The sequence below is a fragment of the Jaculus jaculus genome, chromosome 1, assembly GCF_020740685.1.
Source record: "Jaculus jaculus isolate mJacJac1 chromosome 1, mJacJac1.mat.Y.cur, whole genome shotgun sequence".
Taxonomy (NCBI): domain Eukaryota; kingdom Metazoa; phylum Chordata; class Mammalia; order Rodentia; family Dipodidae; genus Jaculus; species Jaculus jaculus.
Window position 1 is genome coordinate 87,679,189 of NC_059102.1, and position 17,466 is coordinate 87,696,654.

General features: G+C 46.3%; 1 protein-coding gene across 2 annotated transcripts in view; it reads left to right on the forward strand.

Annotated features, from left to right (window-relative positions):
* Nucleotides 1-2,384: 2,384 nt before the first annotated feature.
* The window catches only part of Acer2 (alkaline ceramidase 2), a 45,632-nt gene continuing 30,550 nt past the window's right edge, over nucleotides 2,385-17,466 (forward strand). For both annotated transcript variants that reach the window (XM_004658421.3, XM_012948771.2), the window contains exons 1-3: nucleotides 2,385-2,544; nucleotides 15,816-15,930; nucleotides 16,842-16,983. In XM_004658421.3, the coding sequence (XP_004658478.1) occupies nucleotides 2,437-2,544; nucleotides 15,816-15,930; nucleotides 16,842-16,983 (365 nt within the window). In that variant the 5' untranslated portion in view covers nucleotides 2,385-2,436. The remainder of the gene's footprint in view (nucleotides 2,545-15,815; nucleotides 15,931-16,841; nucleotides 16,984-17,466) is intronic.

Here is a 17,466-nt window from a genome sequence, read left to right on the forward strand (position 1 = left end):
TGACTCAGCAACCAAACTCCTTGACTCTCTCAACAAACTAAGGATCACCTGGAAAAAAATATGCTGGCTGCTGTTGAAAAATCAAGAAAGTAACAGCTGGGAGATGGCTCTGTGGTTAAAGGTGCTTGCTTGCAAAGCCTGCCAGCCTGGATTCATTTCCCCAGTGCCCATATAATGCCAGATGCACAACTTGGTGCGTGTATCTGGAGTTCATGTGCAGTGACAAGAGGCCTGGTATGCCCATACTCATTCTTTCTCTTGCAAGCAAATAAGAAATATTAAAACAAAACAATATATCTAGCCTTGAATTTGGGAATCTTTTGTGTCAGTATATAGAGTGATTTTATTACAGGCATGTGCTACCACACCTATTTCCATTTTACAATCTTAAAAACTGAGGACCTGGGCTGGAGATGGCTAAGCAGTTAAAAGTGTTTGCTGCTTAAGCATGAGGACCTCTTGGGCTGGATGGAGACCACCAACTTAACTCCCCAGAATCCATATAAAAATACTGGGCATGGATCTGGCCTCTGTGGACTCCATCCGCCAGGTCCCAGAGGCCGGCTTCACTCATCTTCCTGTTGCACTCCCAATGCCTCCCCCGCGAGGTGACGACTGTCTTATTCCCGGGGCCTCCAGGCTCCGCAAAGCCAGCTGTGATCTCAGCCCTGTGCAACAAGAACGTGGACACTGTAGAGATTCCCCGATGCCTGCCAGGCAGCTGGATTCCCAGATCCCAGCCTCAGAACTGCTGATCCAGGCCACCCACAGCTCCTGGACCCCGGGCGGCAGAGGCCAACGTGCTGGTGCTGCCAGGACCTGGGGGCGATGGCCAGCATTTGGCCCCTGCGTGCAGAGGCAGAGAGGGCCGCTCTGGCCCGAGGCCCCCCCCCCCCCCCAGCTGGCTGTGCGGAACCTGCATCCTGGGGATTCACTGATGACAAGCAGGCCTGGGATCAGACCAAGGCCTTGCTGGACAGCGCGGGGTTGACAGCAGTTTCCTTCTTTGTACTGCCCGCGGACTGTGGTAGCAGAGACAGCTACGGGGAGCTACAGCGCCTGCGGACCGCGCTGCAGAGGGCCGCTCTCCGGCCAAGGGTCATTTGGGGGGCCTGTTGTGAAGGTCCTGCCTTCTGCAAGCCTTCTGAGGGCACAGGCGCCCCCTCTCTAGTGAGAATTCTGGGCGAGGGCCTGGAAATATCTTGCAAATAATGGCCCCACAGAGAAAATGTTGAAGGACACCGTCTCTCCAGGAGCATTTGTGATCCGGTGAAGATTCCCGCGATTGGGAAACTTGTAAATGGCTGTGTGGGTACCTGTGGAAGACACATACATAGGGTATGTGGAGGCCCCAGCCAGGAGATAAGGCAGCTCCTGGGAGGGAGGGAGCCGCTGGCTTTTATGGTATCATGCCAACATGAGCGACAATCACTATGGACTGCTGCTGCCCGGGGCTTCTTACACAGCTAACCTAGAACTGCCAAAGAGGGTAGAAGAACAGGGAGAAGAGAAGGTAGGGGGGAAAAGAAAGGAAAAAGGAGGAGAGGAGAGGGAGAGGAGGGAAGGTGGAGGGGGGAGGGAGGGAGAGAGAGAAAGATGGAGGCTTTCTCCAAGATCTGGCTGGAATGAGGTTGCTAACAGGACCCACTTCATGGGATCCTCTCTGGGGACATTAAAAGAGTGATACACGGATTCTCTTCAAATATTAAGTATGTGTATGTCACTACCTCTTGCACCTTCAGTGTCCTGGAGATGTCATATATACCTGCCACCTGGGTTAGTATGGCTGAATTTTGATCCAGTACCTAACCCCTTTTGCTGAGATTAAAGCCTAATGCTGGAATCCAGGGAGGCAGGGCAGGAACGCACACAACACGGAGAAATGCTCCTCTGGAGAGTGGGTGCGTGGAAGGGTCGAGAGCTCGTTCCTACAGCCTGGAGGGTCTTTCTGCTCCAGCGACTGCAGCGAGTCGAGCGGCGACAAGCAGAGCCACCGGGCCTTCATGGTGGAGGCTGTTTCTTCCACGCGAGAACTGGCGCCGCGCAGTGATGCAAGCCGGTGAACACTCCCATCGAGTTCAAAGGGGTTTGGGACCTCTTGGGTTTCTCTTTACATTTTTTCCCCAGGGAGGGAATGTAGGTTTTTTTTTTTTTTTTCTTTTTAAATACACAATCTACAGGGCCACCAGGCGCGCGTGGGCAGAGCGCGTTGGCCACCGCGCGGGAGCAGGCGTCTGCGGCGCTCGGGCCCGTCTCCGCCCCACGGCGGGCGCGGCCAGCCCCGGGGGCGGGGCCTGGAGCGGAGCGCGGGAGGCGCCACATCCGGAGGCTGGCCCCGAGCGCTTAAAGCCGCGCTCGCCCAGCCTCGCGTCCAGAAGCCGCACGGGGCCCTTCGCCGCCGCCGAGCCCCCGCCGCTCCCATGCTCCCGGGCGGCCATGGGCGCCTCGCACTGGTGGGACCAGCTGCGAGCTGGCAGCTCGGAGGTGGACTGGTGCGAGGACAACTACACCATTGTGCCTGCCATCGCCGAGTTCTACAACACGGTGCGGGTCCGGGAGCCAGGGTGGACGGACGGACGGGCGGGTGGGTGGACGGGTGCCCTGGAGCTGCCCGTGGAGGCAGCCTGGAAGCCGGCCGTGGATCGGGGCCGCTCGCGCCGGGGCCGGAGTCCTTCCACGCCCCCTTCCTCTGCGCCCTCCTTCCAGTTCTTCCTCGGTCCTCCTTGCCAGTCCCTGGCCCGGACATCTGAGCTCCTCCTGTCATTTCCTTCTGATGGCTCTATTGTCTTGCTTGGCTCCCACCGTCGCGGGGCCGGGGGTCCACGGCAACCCACTCTTCCAATGTGGGTTAGTTGAACCCACACGCAGCAACTCTCTTCCTCCCGCTGGGATCTCGGTGGCGTGACGCACTTGGGTGTCATTGTGCAGTTTTGCCCTGAATTACCTGCTTTGGGAGCACCAGTAAAGGGGAAGTACCCGACTGGTCCAGCAGCTGGGCACACTCGCACAAGCTCAGTGGCCCAAATCCCAACCAAGAATATGGCAATCTTGACAGAGTTATTTTTGTCCAAATCTGGTTAACTACTACGAGCTTTTTATTCTTGCTTTTAGTGACCAGTCTTCAGCCAGCCCCAAACACTCACCTCCTCGGCTCTATGCTCTTTTCAGGTCGTAAATCTGGGGTTGATGAGGAAGTTGAGGAGTGATCACTGGGGTAGGTTTTGTGGACTTGCCGAGATCTCCAGATAAGGGTTTAACCGGCTTATAGCATCCCAGTCCTTGTGGAAGGAGAGAGTTGTCCCAATGAGAGGGCACACCTCTGCTTCTCACTGTGCCAGTGGCTCTGGGACTCTCCTATCAAATGTGGCTTTGCATGGTCACGTCTCTGGCTTATCTTCTCCCTGCTCAAACACAGAAAACAGGAAGTCCTGGCTTGACTCATTGTGAATGTGGGATTGTTATTTAGGATTTTGCCCCTTGGATTTGTTGGTAAGAAAGCCCTGAACAAGGATCAGATGCTTAGTGCTAGGTTGGACCTGGTGTGTGCACGCGCGCGTGCTTGTTCTATCCTGTTATTCCTATGAGGAGAAAGCGAGGCTATCTGATAGCTAGCTGACATGCCCACATTCTGGTATGCCTGGTGCTACAATCCAGAATTCTCCCCTCTCCCCTCAGTGCTAAAATACATGGCTGCTGTCCACACCAGAACCCCTGCTTCTTGGTGTGTGGCCGGGTTAGCTGCTCAAGCAACGCAGATTTTGCCATTCAGAGACACAAAGAAAGACCTAGGTAGTAGAAGTTGCCACACCGTGTTGTATGCCACATGGGAGGAGCATGCTGCCATGGGGTATAAGCAGGTGCCAGTAGAGGAGGGTCTGGAGCAGGGTGGGGCACCTTCAACACGGAGACAAGCAGCGGTAACAAGTGGAGAACACTGTGAAGTACTGTTTCACCAGAGCTCATGCAATGACGGGTTGGTGGAGTTCTTACCCACCTGGCATGGTAGTTTCCTGTGGAGTCAGAGGCCTTGCCAGGAGGATCAGCCCTGTCATGTGGGCCTCAGAAAGTCAATATATGGCTTCTCTGGGACAGATGGATGAAGGGGAGAAGTGGCCTCTCTCCTCCCCTTCTCTGTCTTCATTCTGACAGGTGGTGTCTCATCCTGTGAAGCCCAGCCTGTCCCACTTCCCACGTAGCCTGTGTGCTGGGCTGTTTGTCTTTACTTTCCCGTTTAGCCCCATTGGAGCTGTTGTTTAGCGAGTGCCTGACTCTTCCTTAGAAAAGAGCTGTTGCTCCCCAGCTGCACATCTGTGGCTGCTTAGTACAGCCTGTCTACCTGACACCTCTTATTCTTTGGGATATTATAGACCACACAGTTTTCTGTGGCATGTGGAGGACCTCAAAACCCATAGAGGGAGCTGATCACATAACTGTAGCATGTAGGTCCAGAGAATTTAGGGAAACCTTTTCCTTCTCTCTTCTCCCATTACTCTGCTTATCTTGTGATGCGATCACAGGACTTGCCAGAGCCTTACTTCCTCTTGTAGTGAGCAAGCCAGTGAACTGTTCTTTGGTGATCAACATCTCCTTCTGTCCTCATAATAAGACAGGAGGCTTAATTATCCATGTATTTTGTTCTGAGATAGGGTCTTTCTGTGTAGCCAGACTGGCCTTGAACTCACGGCATAACCTATGCTGAACTTCAGCTTTCCAAAATATTCCTGCCTCATCCTGGAACTTTAGGTTTGTGCCCCATGCCTGGCTTAGTTATCCATTTTGTGAGAAACTAGTAATCATTACCAATTTTGAGAAAAACGTAAAGGAGCTGAGAAAAAGTTGAAAAAATTGATCATGTAAATCAGAAGACTAGGAGAGCTATCTATAATCTTTTTTAAATTTTAGAATATTTTATTTATTTATTTGAGAGAGAGAAAGGCAGGTGGAGAGAATGGGCATACCTGGGCCTCTAACCATTGCAAACAAACTCCAGATACATGCACCATCTTGTACATCTGTCGTTATGTGGGTACTGGGGAGTTGAACTTGGGTCCTTAGGCTTTGCAGGTAAGCACCTTAACTGCTGAGCCATCTCTCTAGCCCTCTAGAGCCTTCTTTATGAGCGCCTTACTGTGGCAGCATCACTTACTACTGGTTAACATAACAGCTGGTTCTCTTTTTGCTGTGTGAGGAAACTGTTGGGTACTGTCTTGTCACCCTAGGTGGTTGGTGCTATTTAATATGTTCAGTTGGTGGAAGAGCACAGGAGCTATGTAGTTTAAGGAACTTGTGGCCAGAAAAAGTTGGAGTTAAAACATGGCCCTTTTTTTACTCTACCAAGATAGTTCTCATGTAGATAAATACCTTAGATGTATGTACTTGGCACATTATGTGTGTTTATAGTTCAGTTATTCCTTAACTTAAAACTCCTGAATTAGGACTATTTTATCTTCAGAATAAAATTCAGTATGTATGATATTAAATGTCTGTTTAAAGTAGTTTTTGTTATTTAATAGAAAAATAGTAACATGATGATGGCAAAAAAAATCTAGAGTTATGAAGTGGTGTTTGCTCTCTCTTCTGCATCTTTCAGATATTTCTAGGCATGGGGAGAGCATGCAAGGGGCTGTGGAAGTAGCTGAGTGTTAGAATGATTGCTTGGCATGGGTGTGGCCTCAGTTCAATTCCCAGTACTGGAAAAACAAAGCCAAAGCACATAGATTTGTGTGTACGTTTAAATATGCACCATAGGGCAGGGGAGATGGCTTAGCAGTTCACGTGTTTGCTTGCAAAGTCTGTCAGCCTGGATTTGATTCCCCAGTACCCACAGGAAACCAGATATATAAATTGGCACATTCATCTGGAATTCGTAGGCAAGTGGCCTTGGTGCCCTCATCCTCTCCGCTTACAAATAAACAAATAAATATATATTTAAAAATATGGATGAATAGTGCATAAACACACACTTAACTGTTGTTTGTCAACTCAACTGTTGTCACATGATACTAATAGTTTACACCTTGCTGTTTTTTTACTTACTATGTTCTGGAGAAGGTCAGATTACTGAGAGTAGAATACCTTCCTCTTCACAGTGTCTGTACAGGGCTCCTTTTAGTATAGTGGCCATAATTAACCTGTTGATCCCTCCCTCAGGGGAATTTCTGTGTGTTTTATTATTGTCATTTTTGCTTTTGTAGAATGATACAGGAAAGTATGCACATATGCATCTACCTGGATCATTTTTTTGTTTTGTTTTTTCAAGATGACTCTAGCCTGGGCTGACCTGGAATTCAGTATATAGTCTTAGGCTGGCCTTAAACTCACAGCAGTCCTCCTACCTCTGCCTTCTAAGTGCTGGGATTAAAGGCATTTGCCACTATGCACTGCTGGCTACACTTTTTTCTTTAGTTCTGAGAATTGAATCTAAGGTATCATGCATATTAGGCGAGTGCTCTACAACTGTGCTATGTCCCTGGCCCCTACTGATGTACTTTTACAAGTGCTAATTCTAGTTGGAGAATTACTGTGTTGAAGGGAATGTTCTTTTTTCTTTTAAGATAGGGTCTCATCATGTAGACCTGTCTGACAGGAATCCTATTTCAGCTTCCCACATTCTGAGATTACAAGATTACAGGTATGAGCTTCCACATCTGGCTGAGAATGTTCGCTGTATTTATTTTTTATTTTATTTTTGGTTTGAGATGTAGGTTGGCCTCAAACTCCCTATATGGCTGAGAATGGCCTTGAACCCCAGACCCTCCTGCTTCCATCTAAATGCTAGTATTACTGGTGAAAGCCACGCTTGGCTTTAAAGGCCAATTATTATTGTTAAAGGGCCCATCAAAGAGTGACTTCCACTGACATTTGGCGGTTCCCTCAGACCCTGCCATCAATCAGCTAAGTCCCAATATCTCCCCAAGAACTCATCATTTCTTTTCACAGCCTTTCATTCACCCTCTCTTCCTCTTGTGTGTTGTTTCTTTCTTTTTTTTCTTTTCTTTTTTTTTTTTTTTTTGAGGTAGGGTTTTACTCTAGCCCAGACTGACCTGGAATTCACTATGCAGTCTCAGAGTGGCCTCAAACTCAGGATGCTCCTCCTACCTCTGCCTTCCAAGTGCTGGGATTACAGGTGTGTGATGCCATGCCAGGCTCGCACTTTTTCTATCCATCCATCTATCTATCTTTGTTTCTTTTTTTAATTTTTTTTGTTTATTTATATTTATTTATTTGAGAGTGACAGAGAGAGACAGAGACAGAGACAGAGAGAGAGAGAGAGAGAGAGAGAGAGAGAGAGAGAGAATGGGCATGCCAGGTCCTCCAGACACTGCAAATGAACTCCAGACGCATGTGCTCTGGCTTGTGCATCTGGCTAATGTGGGTCCTGGGGAATTGAGTCTTGAACCAGGGTCCTTAGGCTTCTCAGGCAAACACTTAGCCGCTAAGCCATCTCTCCAACCCATCTTTCTTCCTTTTTAAGATTATTTATTTGTAAACAGAGAGAGACAGGGGGTGGGGAGAAGGAGGGAGGGAGAATGGGAGTCCTCTAGCCACTGCAAATGAACGTATCACCTTGTGCATCTGGCTTTATGTGGGTACTGGAGAATCAAACCAGGGCCATTAGGCTTTGCAGGCAAGTGCCTTAACTGCTGAGCCACCTGTCTATTCCTGTGTGTTGTTTCTTCTACATATAAATTTTATTTGATTGAGTTCCTATTTATCATGTTTTTTGGGGGTGGCGGGCTGTTTTTAATTAATTTCTTTTTGAGACAGAGTCTGGCATTGTAACCCAGGCTGGCCTAGATCGTATGGCAGTCCTCTTGCCTCAGCCTCAGCCTTCTAAGTGCTGGGCCTCCAGATACAAGCCACCATGTCCAGCTTCCGTTCCTGCTCACGTAGACGAAGCTGCCTTTTTTTTTTTTTTCAATGTAGGGTCTCACTATAGCCCAGGCTGGCCTGGAATTCATTATGTAGTCTCAGGATGGCCTCGAACTCAAGACAGTTCTCCTACTTCTGCTTCCCGGGTGCTGGGATTAAAGGCGTGTGCAACTACGCCCTGCGAAGCTGCTTCTTAAACCCATGGGCCTGGCCTTTGGGGACTGTGTTGCTGAGCAGTGACTTGGAAAACAGAAGGAAATTAATGTTGGAAAAAGTCATGAAGCAAAATATATAAATCTATATACGTACACATATACATACATACATACGAAGTCAGTCCATGAACTCCTACCTCCTCCTATGCACCCAGTCACCCAGCAAAGGAAGCTGAGCTGCTTTCCATACCAAAGCATGTGTCCCAAGTCTGCAGGGCAGAGTCTGTGTGGCTGCTGTCTGTCTGTTTAAGCACTGACTAGTGTGTGCCTGTCACAGAGACCAGATCAGGAAATAGTCACGTGGGTGGTGAGGGCCATGGTAGTGGTGTCCGCAAGCTGGCAAGGGTGTTCTGCACGGGTTGGGACACTGTGGGGCTGGAGCAGAAGGTTTTCACAAGAAGGGTTTGTGTAGGGTCACCAAATTTTTCCCGAGTTTTTTGCTTGAGATTTTTTTTCCCCCTGATTTTAAACCTTGAAGTACTGTGCCCTGGGAAAACCCCATCGAGTCCTAGGTCAACCAGAACGGTTGGTCATCCCCGAGACCACAGGGGAGCAGTGGAATGGAGAGCTAGGGATGAACGTGTAATTAAGGTGCATGGACAATCCTCTCAACCAGGGTGAAAGTCCTTGGCTGCTTAAGAACCTGCTGTTCAGCAATTTTGCAGCCTGTGGTTTTGTCTGTACGTTATCCCTTCTCTGGGAAGGTGCATGTTCAAACACATCAGAATGAGAGGGAGAGTGTTCTTGAGATTATTTTGGAGTAAATACTACATTGTAATTCAGGAAACAATGAACTTAATTTTTTTTTAAAATTTATTTATTTGAGAGTGACAGAGAGAGAAAGAGGCAGATAGATAGAGAATGGGTATGCCAGGGCCTCTAGCCACTGCAAATGAACTCCAGATGCATGCGCCACCTTGTGCATCTGGCTTATGTGGGTACTGGGGAATTGAGCCTCAAACTGGGGTTCTTAGGCTTCACAGGCAAGCGCTTAACTGCTAAGCCATTATTCCAGCCCAGAAATAAGGAACTTAAAAAAAAATCTTTATTATAGCTGTAGAAATGAGCCCTAGGGGTGTAACACCTGCTAGTGTTTGGCTAAATACATATATTATGCTCACCAAACTGCCTGGTAAGCCCTTCTCTTAATATTCATACCCATATATTAATGGTACTCTCACTTTTGATTAGAAAAGCTTCTCTTTTCAGATGGCAGTGACCTCTGAGATGACTTAAAAGGTGCTGAGAAGAAGTGACAGAGGAGTGCTCAGCACTGAAACATCTCTATCACACCTTCCAAGGCTCAGGATTCATTGCAGAAGAGATGGTGGAAAGAATGTGAGAGCCAAAGGAAGTGGTGGTGGTTTGATTCAGGTGTCCCCCATAAACTTATGTATTCTGAATGCTAGGTTCCCAGCTGATGGAGATTTGGGAATTAACACCTCCTGGGGGCAGTGTATTGTTGGGGGCGGGCTTATGGGTATTATAGCCAGTTTCCCCTTGCCAGTGTTTGGCACACTCTCCTGTTCCTATTGTCTACCTGATGTTGGCCAGGAGGTGATGTTCTCTCTGCTCATGCCATCATTTCCCCCTGCCATCATGGAGCTTCCCCTAGATCTGTAAACAAAATAAACCCTTCCCCCACCCCCCCAAAATCTTTATTATTTATTTGCAGGCAGAGAGAGAAAGAGACAGAGAAGGAGAGAGGATAGGCACTGCAAATGAGCTCTATAGATGTATGTACCACTTTGTTAAAATATATTTAATTAATTAATTTGAGAGGAAACACAGACAGAGTGAGTATGGGTGCACCTGAGTCTTCTGCTACTGCACATGAACTCCAGATACATGTAACACTTTGTGCACCTGGCTTTACATGGGTACTAGAGAATTGAACCTGGACCATCAGGACTTATAAGCAGGTGCCTTTAACTGCTGAGGCATGTCTCCTGCTCCCCCCCCTTTTTTTAAAAAAGAAAAAAAATTTTTTTGTTGTTGTTCATTTTTTATTTATTTATTTGAGAGCGACAGACATAGGGAGAAGGCAGATAGAGGGAGAGAGAATGGGCGCGCCAGGGCTTCTAGCCACTGCAAATGAACTCCAGATGCATGCACCCCCTCGTGCATCTGGCTAACGTGGGACCTGGGGAACCGAGCCTCGAACCGGGGTCCTTAGGCTTCACAGGCAAGCACTTAACCGCTAAGCCATCTCTCCAGCCCCCACCTCCTTTTTTTTCAAGGTAGGGTGGATCATACTCTAGTCCACGCTCACCTAGAACTCACTCTGTAGACCCAGGCTGGCCTCAAGCTCACAGTGATCCTCTTACCTTTGACTCCTGAGTGCTGGGATTAAGGGTGTGAGCCATTATGCCTAGCTGCATGTGTCACTTTGTGCATCTGGCTTTACATGGACACTGGGGAATTGACCCTGGGCCATTAGGCTTTGCAAGCAAGCATCTTTAACCTTTGAGACATCTCCCCAGCATGGAACTTTTTGAATATTAATTTTGTATTAATTATTACAGGTTATTCTCTTTTATTCCCTCGCTCCAGCTCCCATTACCCTGGAGACCCTCCTCAGTGTGGTTATGGTATTCATTGGAGGATCATGAAAGCCTGTGAGCCCCTGTAGAGTAGCAGGGGACCGTGCCTCAGGATAATCCTACCCACTCTGTGGCTCTTACAATCTTTCCATACCCTCTTCCAGAATGTTCCCTGAACTATAGTAGGACAGTGGGCAGTCTGATTTAGTGTTGAGTTCTTTGTAGTCTTTGGACTTTTGTTTTTCTGTTTTTCAAGGTAAGGTCCCTTTCTAGCCCAGGCTGACCTGGAATTCACTACATAGTGTCAGGGTGGTCTTGAACCCAAAATGATCCTCCTACCTCTACCTCTTGAGTGCTGGGATTAAAAGGGTGCACCACCAAATCCAGCTGGATTTGTTTTGATTAATCATTGTGTGTTGTAGTCTGCTTTGCATTGCTGGGATAAACCTCCAGACCAGACACAATTTATGGGAGGAACAAGATTTATTGAAGCTTACAGATTCAGGGAAAGTTCCATAATGGTGAAAGAGGTTGTTCCCCTTTCACAGGTCCATGCAAGCACACCCCAGGGACCCCCGCAGAGCTCCAGCACTCCGCACACTTTCAGACTGGAATTCTACATCTGCCCTCACACCTTAGGGCTGGACCCTAGGATCCACCCATAGTGACACCAAATTATAAGCTTGAAATAAAACTCCTGAATCTGTTGGGGGACATTCATTCAAACTATCACACCTGTGTTTGTCACTATCAACCTGGGGCTGGTTGCCAGGCTAGTCATAAGAGCAGTGTTCATGTCACTTCCCCTACAATTTCTTCTGGGCCATGGCAGATGTGGTAGAGGTGGCACCTCTCATGGTGGGCAGTCATGTAGCTTCTTGTCTTATTGATGGATCTTGGTTCTCCTCCATTTTCTCTGCCATTTGTAAAATAAAGCAGATTCTCCAAACAAGAGTGAGAGAAGCTTGGGTTCAAAGGGGAGGTGTAAATTTAAGAGTTTTTTTTTTTTTTGTGTGTGTGTGTGTGTGCAAGCCCACTCTTCTTTCCCATAGAGCAGTGGGTGCTTCTCTTTAGAGTCTATGAGTTTCCTGACAATAGGATTCTGACTTGGGTTCCAGACCACATATGATTTCTCTCTGACTGAGTGGGCCTCATGTCCAATCAGAAAACACTTGGTTACCCACAGAGGCTGTGTGCCACTATTGCACAAGTGTGTCCTTCTTGACCTGATGGTTGATTTCTTAGTCTGTAGGTTCTTCTGCTTATTCATGATGTTGGTGACCATTTTCCTCCAGCAGCTCCCAGACGGCTTTCCAGCACTATGAGGACTAGCCAGGAGGGAACAAGTTTCCCTTTTGGTTCCAGCATGGTATTCTGATGTCCTGTGACCACAGCCAGGGGTGTCTTTAGCAATAGGGTCTTACCTTTTAGCTCTGACAGGCAATCAAGTGTTTTGACAATGCCTGCACTGTTTTGGGCATCTCATGAGCCAACAACTTACTTGGGGAGCAATCCAATTCTAGGCCTGGGGAATTTACCAGTCAGAGTCCATGATTCTACCTTCTGTCCAAACTGCCCCCTCTCCCCCTTTATTTGTGGTTTTATCTTGTAGAATGCTAGCCATAATGAGCTATGGAGCTAATTCATGTTGTCTTGACTTTTGTGTAATTCCCTCCCCGCTCCCTGCTATGTACCTCTGGTGTTCTGTCCTTCCCCTAACCTGTCAGGTAATTCTTCCTCTCCTTCCTTCCTGTGTCTTCTTTCTCCTGGTCTCATTCTAGTTTATGCCCATAACAGGAACCTTAAAAATATTTTATTTATTTGAAAGGAGAGAAAGTGATAATCTCAGACAGACAGAGAGAGAGAGAGAGAGAGAGAGAGAGAGAGAGAGAGAGAGAGAGAGAGGGAGGGGGAGACAATGCATGCACCAGGCCCTCAGCCACTGAAAATGAACTCCAGATGCATGTGCCACCTTGTGCATCTGGCTTATGTGGGTCTTGGGGGATTTAACCTTGGAGAATTGAAGGCTTTGCAGGCAAATGCCTTAATCACTAAGTCATCTCCCCAGCTCAGGAACTTTTAAATGAAACAATGCACTTTGAAATTGTGCTTGCTTTTCTTTCTTTCTTTCGTTTTTTTTTTTTTTTTTTTTTTTTTGAGGTAGAGTATTGCTCTAGCCCAGGCTGATCTTGAACTCACAGTGATCGTCCCACCTCTGAGTGCTGGGATTAAAAGTGTGTGCCCCTGCCCCCACATGCCTGGCTCAACAGTCCTAAATGGTGCTTCTAATATGTGTATTCCTTTCCTGACCTCTTTGTTCCCCTTGCATCATCTCCCTCTTGATCTCCTTATTGTCCCCAAAGAAAGTCAAGTTTAAATCAGGTCATATGTGCACAGCCTGTGATTTAGTTTGCAGTTATTAGATATCAGTGAAGGAAGTGAGTGGAGTCAGACCTTGGATAGGTGAGTTGGAGATGAAACCAGCCTGAGGCAGTGTCAGGAATCTGCTGGCTGCCCCCTGGTCAGTTTTGGAGCCTTTTCTGTGTTCACATAGTCCCTTATAAAACATGAGGTGGCTCTGAAGAGCCTTCATTTTAACTCTTAAGTATATCCGATTAAAAATAATAATAGGGCTGCAGAGATGACTTAGTGGTTAAGGCGCTTGCCTGCAAAGCCAATGGATCCCAGTTCTACTCTCCAGGACTCATGTAAGCCAGATGCACAAAGGGGTGCATGCATCTGGAGTTTGTTTGCAGTGGCTGGAGGCCCTGGTACGCCCATTCTCTCTCTCTCACTTTCTACCTCTTTCTCTTTCAAATAAATAAATAAAATATATTTAAAATAATAATAAAAGTCATATAAATATATATTGTACATTGAGTACATTTTCTGTAAATGCTTAGTGTATCTGTGAGTTTTCTGCTGAAATCTTTAAGTTCTCTTTACGTATAAAATCCTATCACCTGCAAATAAGGATACTTGATGTCCTCTTCCTATTTGTGCCCCTTTTATTTGTTTCTCTTGTCTACTGCTCTGGCTAAGACTTCCAGCACTATATTGGATAAGAGTGGAGAAGGGGTGTGGAAATTCGCTCCTTTCTTCTCAGCACTGGGGATGTTGGAGTAGGAGAACTGCCAGGAGTTTTAGGACAGCCTGAGCTACAGAGTGAGTTCCAGGCCAGCCTGGGCTAGAGAGCCTGCTTAAAACAAAGAGGGCTGGAGAGACGGCTTAGCAGTTAAGCACTTGCCTGTGAAGCCTAAGGACCCCGGATCAAGGCTTAATTCCCCAGGACCTTCACTAGCCATATGCACAAGGGGGTGCATGTGTCTGGAGTTCATTTGCAGTGGCTGGAGGCCCTGTTGCGCCCATTCCCTCTCTGTGTATGTCACTTTCAAGTAAATAAAAATAAACAAACAACAACAAAAAAAAACCAAAAAGCAGAAAAAACATGGAGAAAGTAGATAGTTGTGTCTTGTTCCTGATTTTGGTTTGAATTTTTACCTATTTAGTATAATATTGGTCATAAGTTTGTCATATATATCCTTTATTTTATTTACTTTTTTTGAGAAAGGGTCTTAGGTAGCTCAGGTTTTCCTCTGACTTGCTATGTAGGTAGGATGGCCTTGAACTTCTGATCATCCTGCCTCTTCCTCTGAGTGTGGGGGTTATAGATGTGCTCCACCATTCCCTGTTTATGCCATGCTGAGGATAAAATCAAGGGCTTCATGCATGCTAGGCAAGCATACCACCAAGTCTACCAACTGACCTTTAACATATTGGGATACGTTTCCTCTATCCCTAGTCTCTTTGGGGCTTTTATCATGAAAGTATGTTGGATTTGTAAAAAGCATTTTTCTACATTTATTGAAATGATCCTGTAATTTCTGTCCTTGAGTCCACTTACTGATATTACATTTATTGATCTGCATGTGTTGAATCATCTCTCCATCAGTGAAATGAAGCCCACTTTGATCATGGTGACTGATCATTGCGTGTATGTGCAGATGTGAATGCATTTATGTGTGTGCATGTGAGGACCAGACGTCAACTTCAGATGTCATCATTCCTCAGACACTGTTCACCTTTTTTTTTTTTTTGAGACAGGATCTTACTCTTGCCTAATTGGGCTAGACTCTGTAGCCAGCAAGCCTCAGGGATCCATCTCCCCAGTGCTAGGATTACACATGATTGTACCATGCATGGCTTTTTTCTTTTCCTTTTTTTTTTGAGACAGGGTCTCATGTGGCCCAGGCTTGCCTCCAATTCACCGTGCTGGGGAGTCTGGCCTTAACCGCTGACCCTTATGTCTCAACCCCTAAATGCTGGTGTTATGGCTGTGCCTCATCACACTTGGCAAAATAATTCATTTTAAAGTTGGGAAGAAATAAATTTGGTATACTCTTAAAGATGTGTTTTGATTAGGATGAGAAAACTGACAGAGCAACTAAAGGGACACTTAGAAGGAGTCTTTTCCTCAGCGGGGCCTGGGAGAAAAGGCTAGCCTTGCTACCCAAGACTGTTTCAAAACTGGAAAAGAGCTCTAGTCCTTTCACTTCTTCATCAAACTGGTTTTTTTTTTTTTAAAACACATTAGTTAGTATAGGACTTGTCTCTTAAAATAGAAGTGTAAATAAATTAGAATGTGTCATAATTAATCTGTGTAGAAAAATAAGAGTCATTGGTTCTTTGAATTAAGAGAAGGCCCAGAGAATTTTTCATAGATTTCAGTATTTATGTCCCCCCTCCTCCTGCTGCCCAGTTGCTGGGGATTGAACCCAGGGCTTTGGGCATGCTAGGCCAGCGCTCTACCCCTGAGCTAAATCCCCAGCTCTATTTACAGCTGCTTCTGTGATCTGAAGAGGCAGCAGGGAGTCCCCGCACTGGTCACTAACGTTTTAAGTTTTCCTATGTAATTCCAAGTTAAAAAAAAAGATGTAGGAGCGGCTCATGCCTATAATCCTAACACTTGGGGGCTGACGCAGGTGGATTTCCATTGAGTTCAAGGCCAGCCTGGACTATAAGAATGAAACCCTGTCTCAAACAAAACACAAAAAGTGCAAGAGCATAAAGAAGATATGTGGCTGTATTCATCCCCGTTTGAAATGGATACACTTAGGACAAAGCTGCTTTAGGTTTCGCCCTTTTACTTAATATTCATCTTTTGATTTTACATTTTCCCCTCCAGATCAGCAACGTGTTATTTTTCATTTTGCCGCCCATCTGCATGTGCTTGTTTCGTCAGTACGCGGCATGCTTCAACAGCGGCATCTACCTAATATGGACTCTGTTAGTTGTGGTGGGTAAGTGGCTCGCTGTGGGAACACAGGCTGAAAGGGAGGAAATGGGATTCTGTGCGTTTCCTGTCCCCTTTGAACATAATGTTTGTAAACCAAAGTCACTCTGACGTCTCAGTATTTGCTTCCTTGATGCCAAGAGACAGTTTTGAATGTGAGTTTGATAACAAGGCAGTCTGTAACCATCCCAGATTGTATTTGGGGACAGCGATTGGTGGAGTGCCAATGTGGTTTTCTGAGAACGTCTGAAGAAAAGTCATGTGAAACAATTGAACTCCGATGAGATGTGGTTCCAGTGGACTTAAATAAAGAACAAGATTTAGACGTTGGGTCCCTCATTGTTCTGTGAAATTCTTGTGTAATTTCCATTTCCTCTCTCAGGCAGTTTGAGAATTCTTAGCAGTGAGATAATGTTGACTTTTATTTACTGCCTGCTCTCATGAAAGTTCAGTGGGGAAAAAGAACTTAACTGCAAATTTTTAATAAAAAGTTATTTTTATTTATTTATTTGTTAGAGACAGAGAGAGGGAGAGAGAGGATGGGCATGCCAGGGCCTCTAGCCACTGCAAAGGAATTCCAGATGCTTGTGTCATCGTTGTGCATCTGGCTTACATGGGACCTTGAGACTCAAACCTGTGTCCTTAGGCGTCACAGGCAAGCGCCTTAACTGCTAAGCCATCTCTCCAGCCCAACTGCAATTCTTACTGGTCAGATGTGCTGATGTTCGAGCCCAACTTGAAGTCCTCTTTCCAGTCTCTAGGTCTACATGCCTGGTGCCTTCCACAATTTCTTTTCCAAGAGACACAGTGACTGGTGACTTTGATAGCAGCTGGAGAAGGCTGTCCTGAAGCGGTGTGTTAAATTGTTGAGAGTGTTCTTCTGTGGTAACCTTTTTCATTGGTTGAAATTGGTTTTAGGAATTGGATCTGTCTACTTCCACGCAACTCTCAGTTTCCTGGGTCAGATGCTTGATGAACTTGCCATACTTTGGGTTCTGATGTGTGCGTTGGCCATGTGGTTTCCCAGGAGGTATCTCCCCAAGATCTTTCGGAACGACAGGTGAGCTTTTGTTAAGTGTTTTTGCATTCACCACTAGATGCAGTGACCAACATAACATGCATATCAAGAAAGAGCACATGAATGAGCTTATCATATACATGTCCAGTGTCCATTGGTTTTTATAACATGACAGTATAAGTAAGTTGACAGATATGAGAGAAAAGTTAATAACGCTCAGGGGAAAACTTATGCAATGATGGAGACAAAAAGTCAGACATCTGATTTGTTTGATATGAGCCTAAGTGGAAGGACTTTCAGTGGAGTTAAAGTTTTCTGGATGATAGTTTGAACTCATTGGATTTCCTGTGAGGATGTTTGCTTGTGTGCGGCCCATCTCTACCGACATCTACATGAAGTAGAATCCACAGTGATGGTTTTGTTCATGGAGCTCCAGAGCTAGTTTTACGTTGCAGTATTTTTCCTTTGCTTTTGAAAACACACACACACAATCTCCAATCTAGAAACCCAAAATTTCACGAAGGG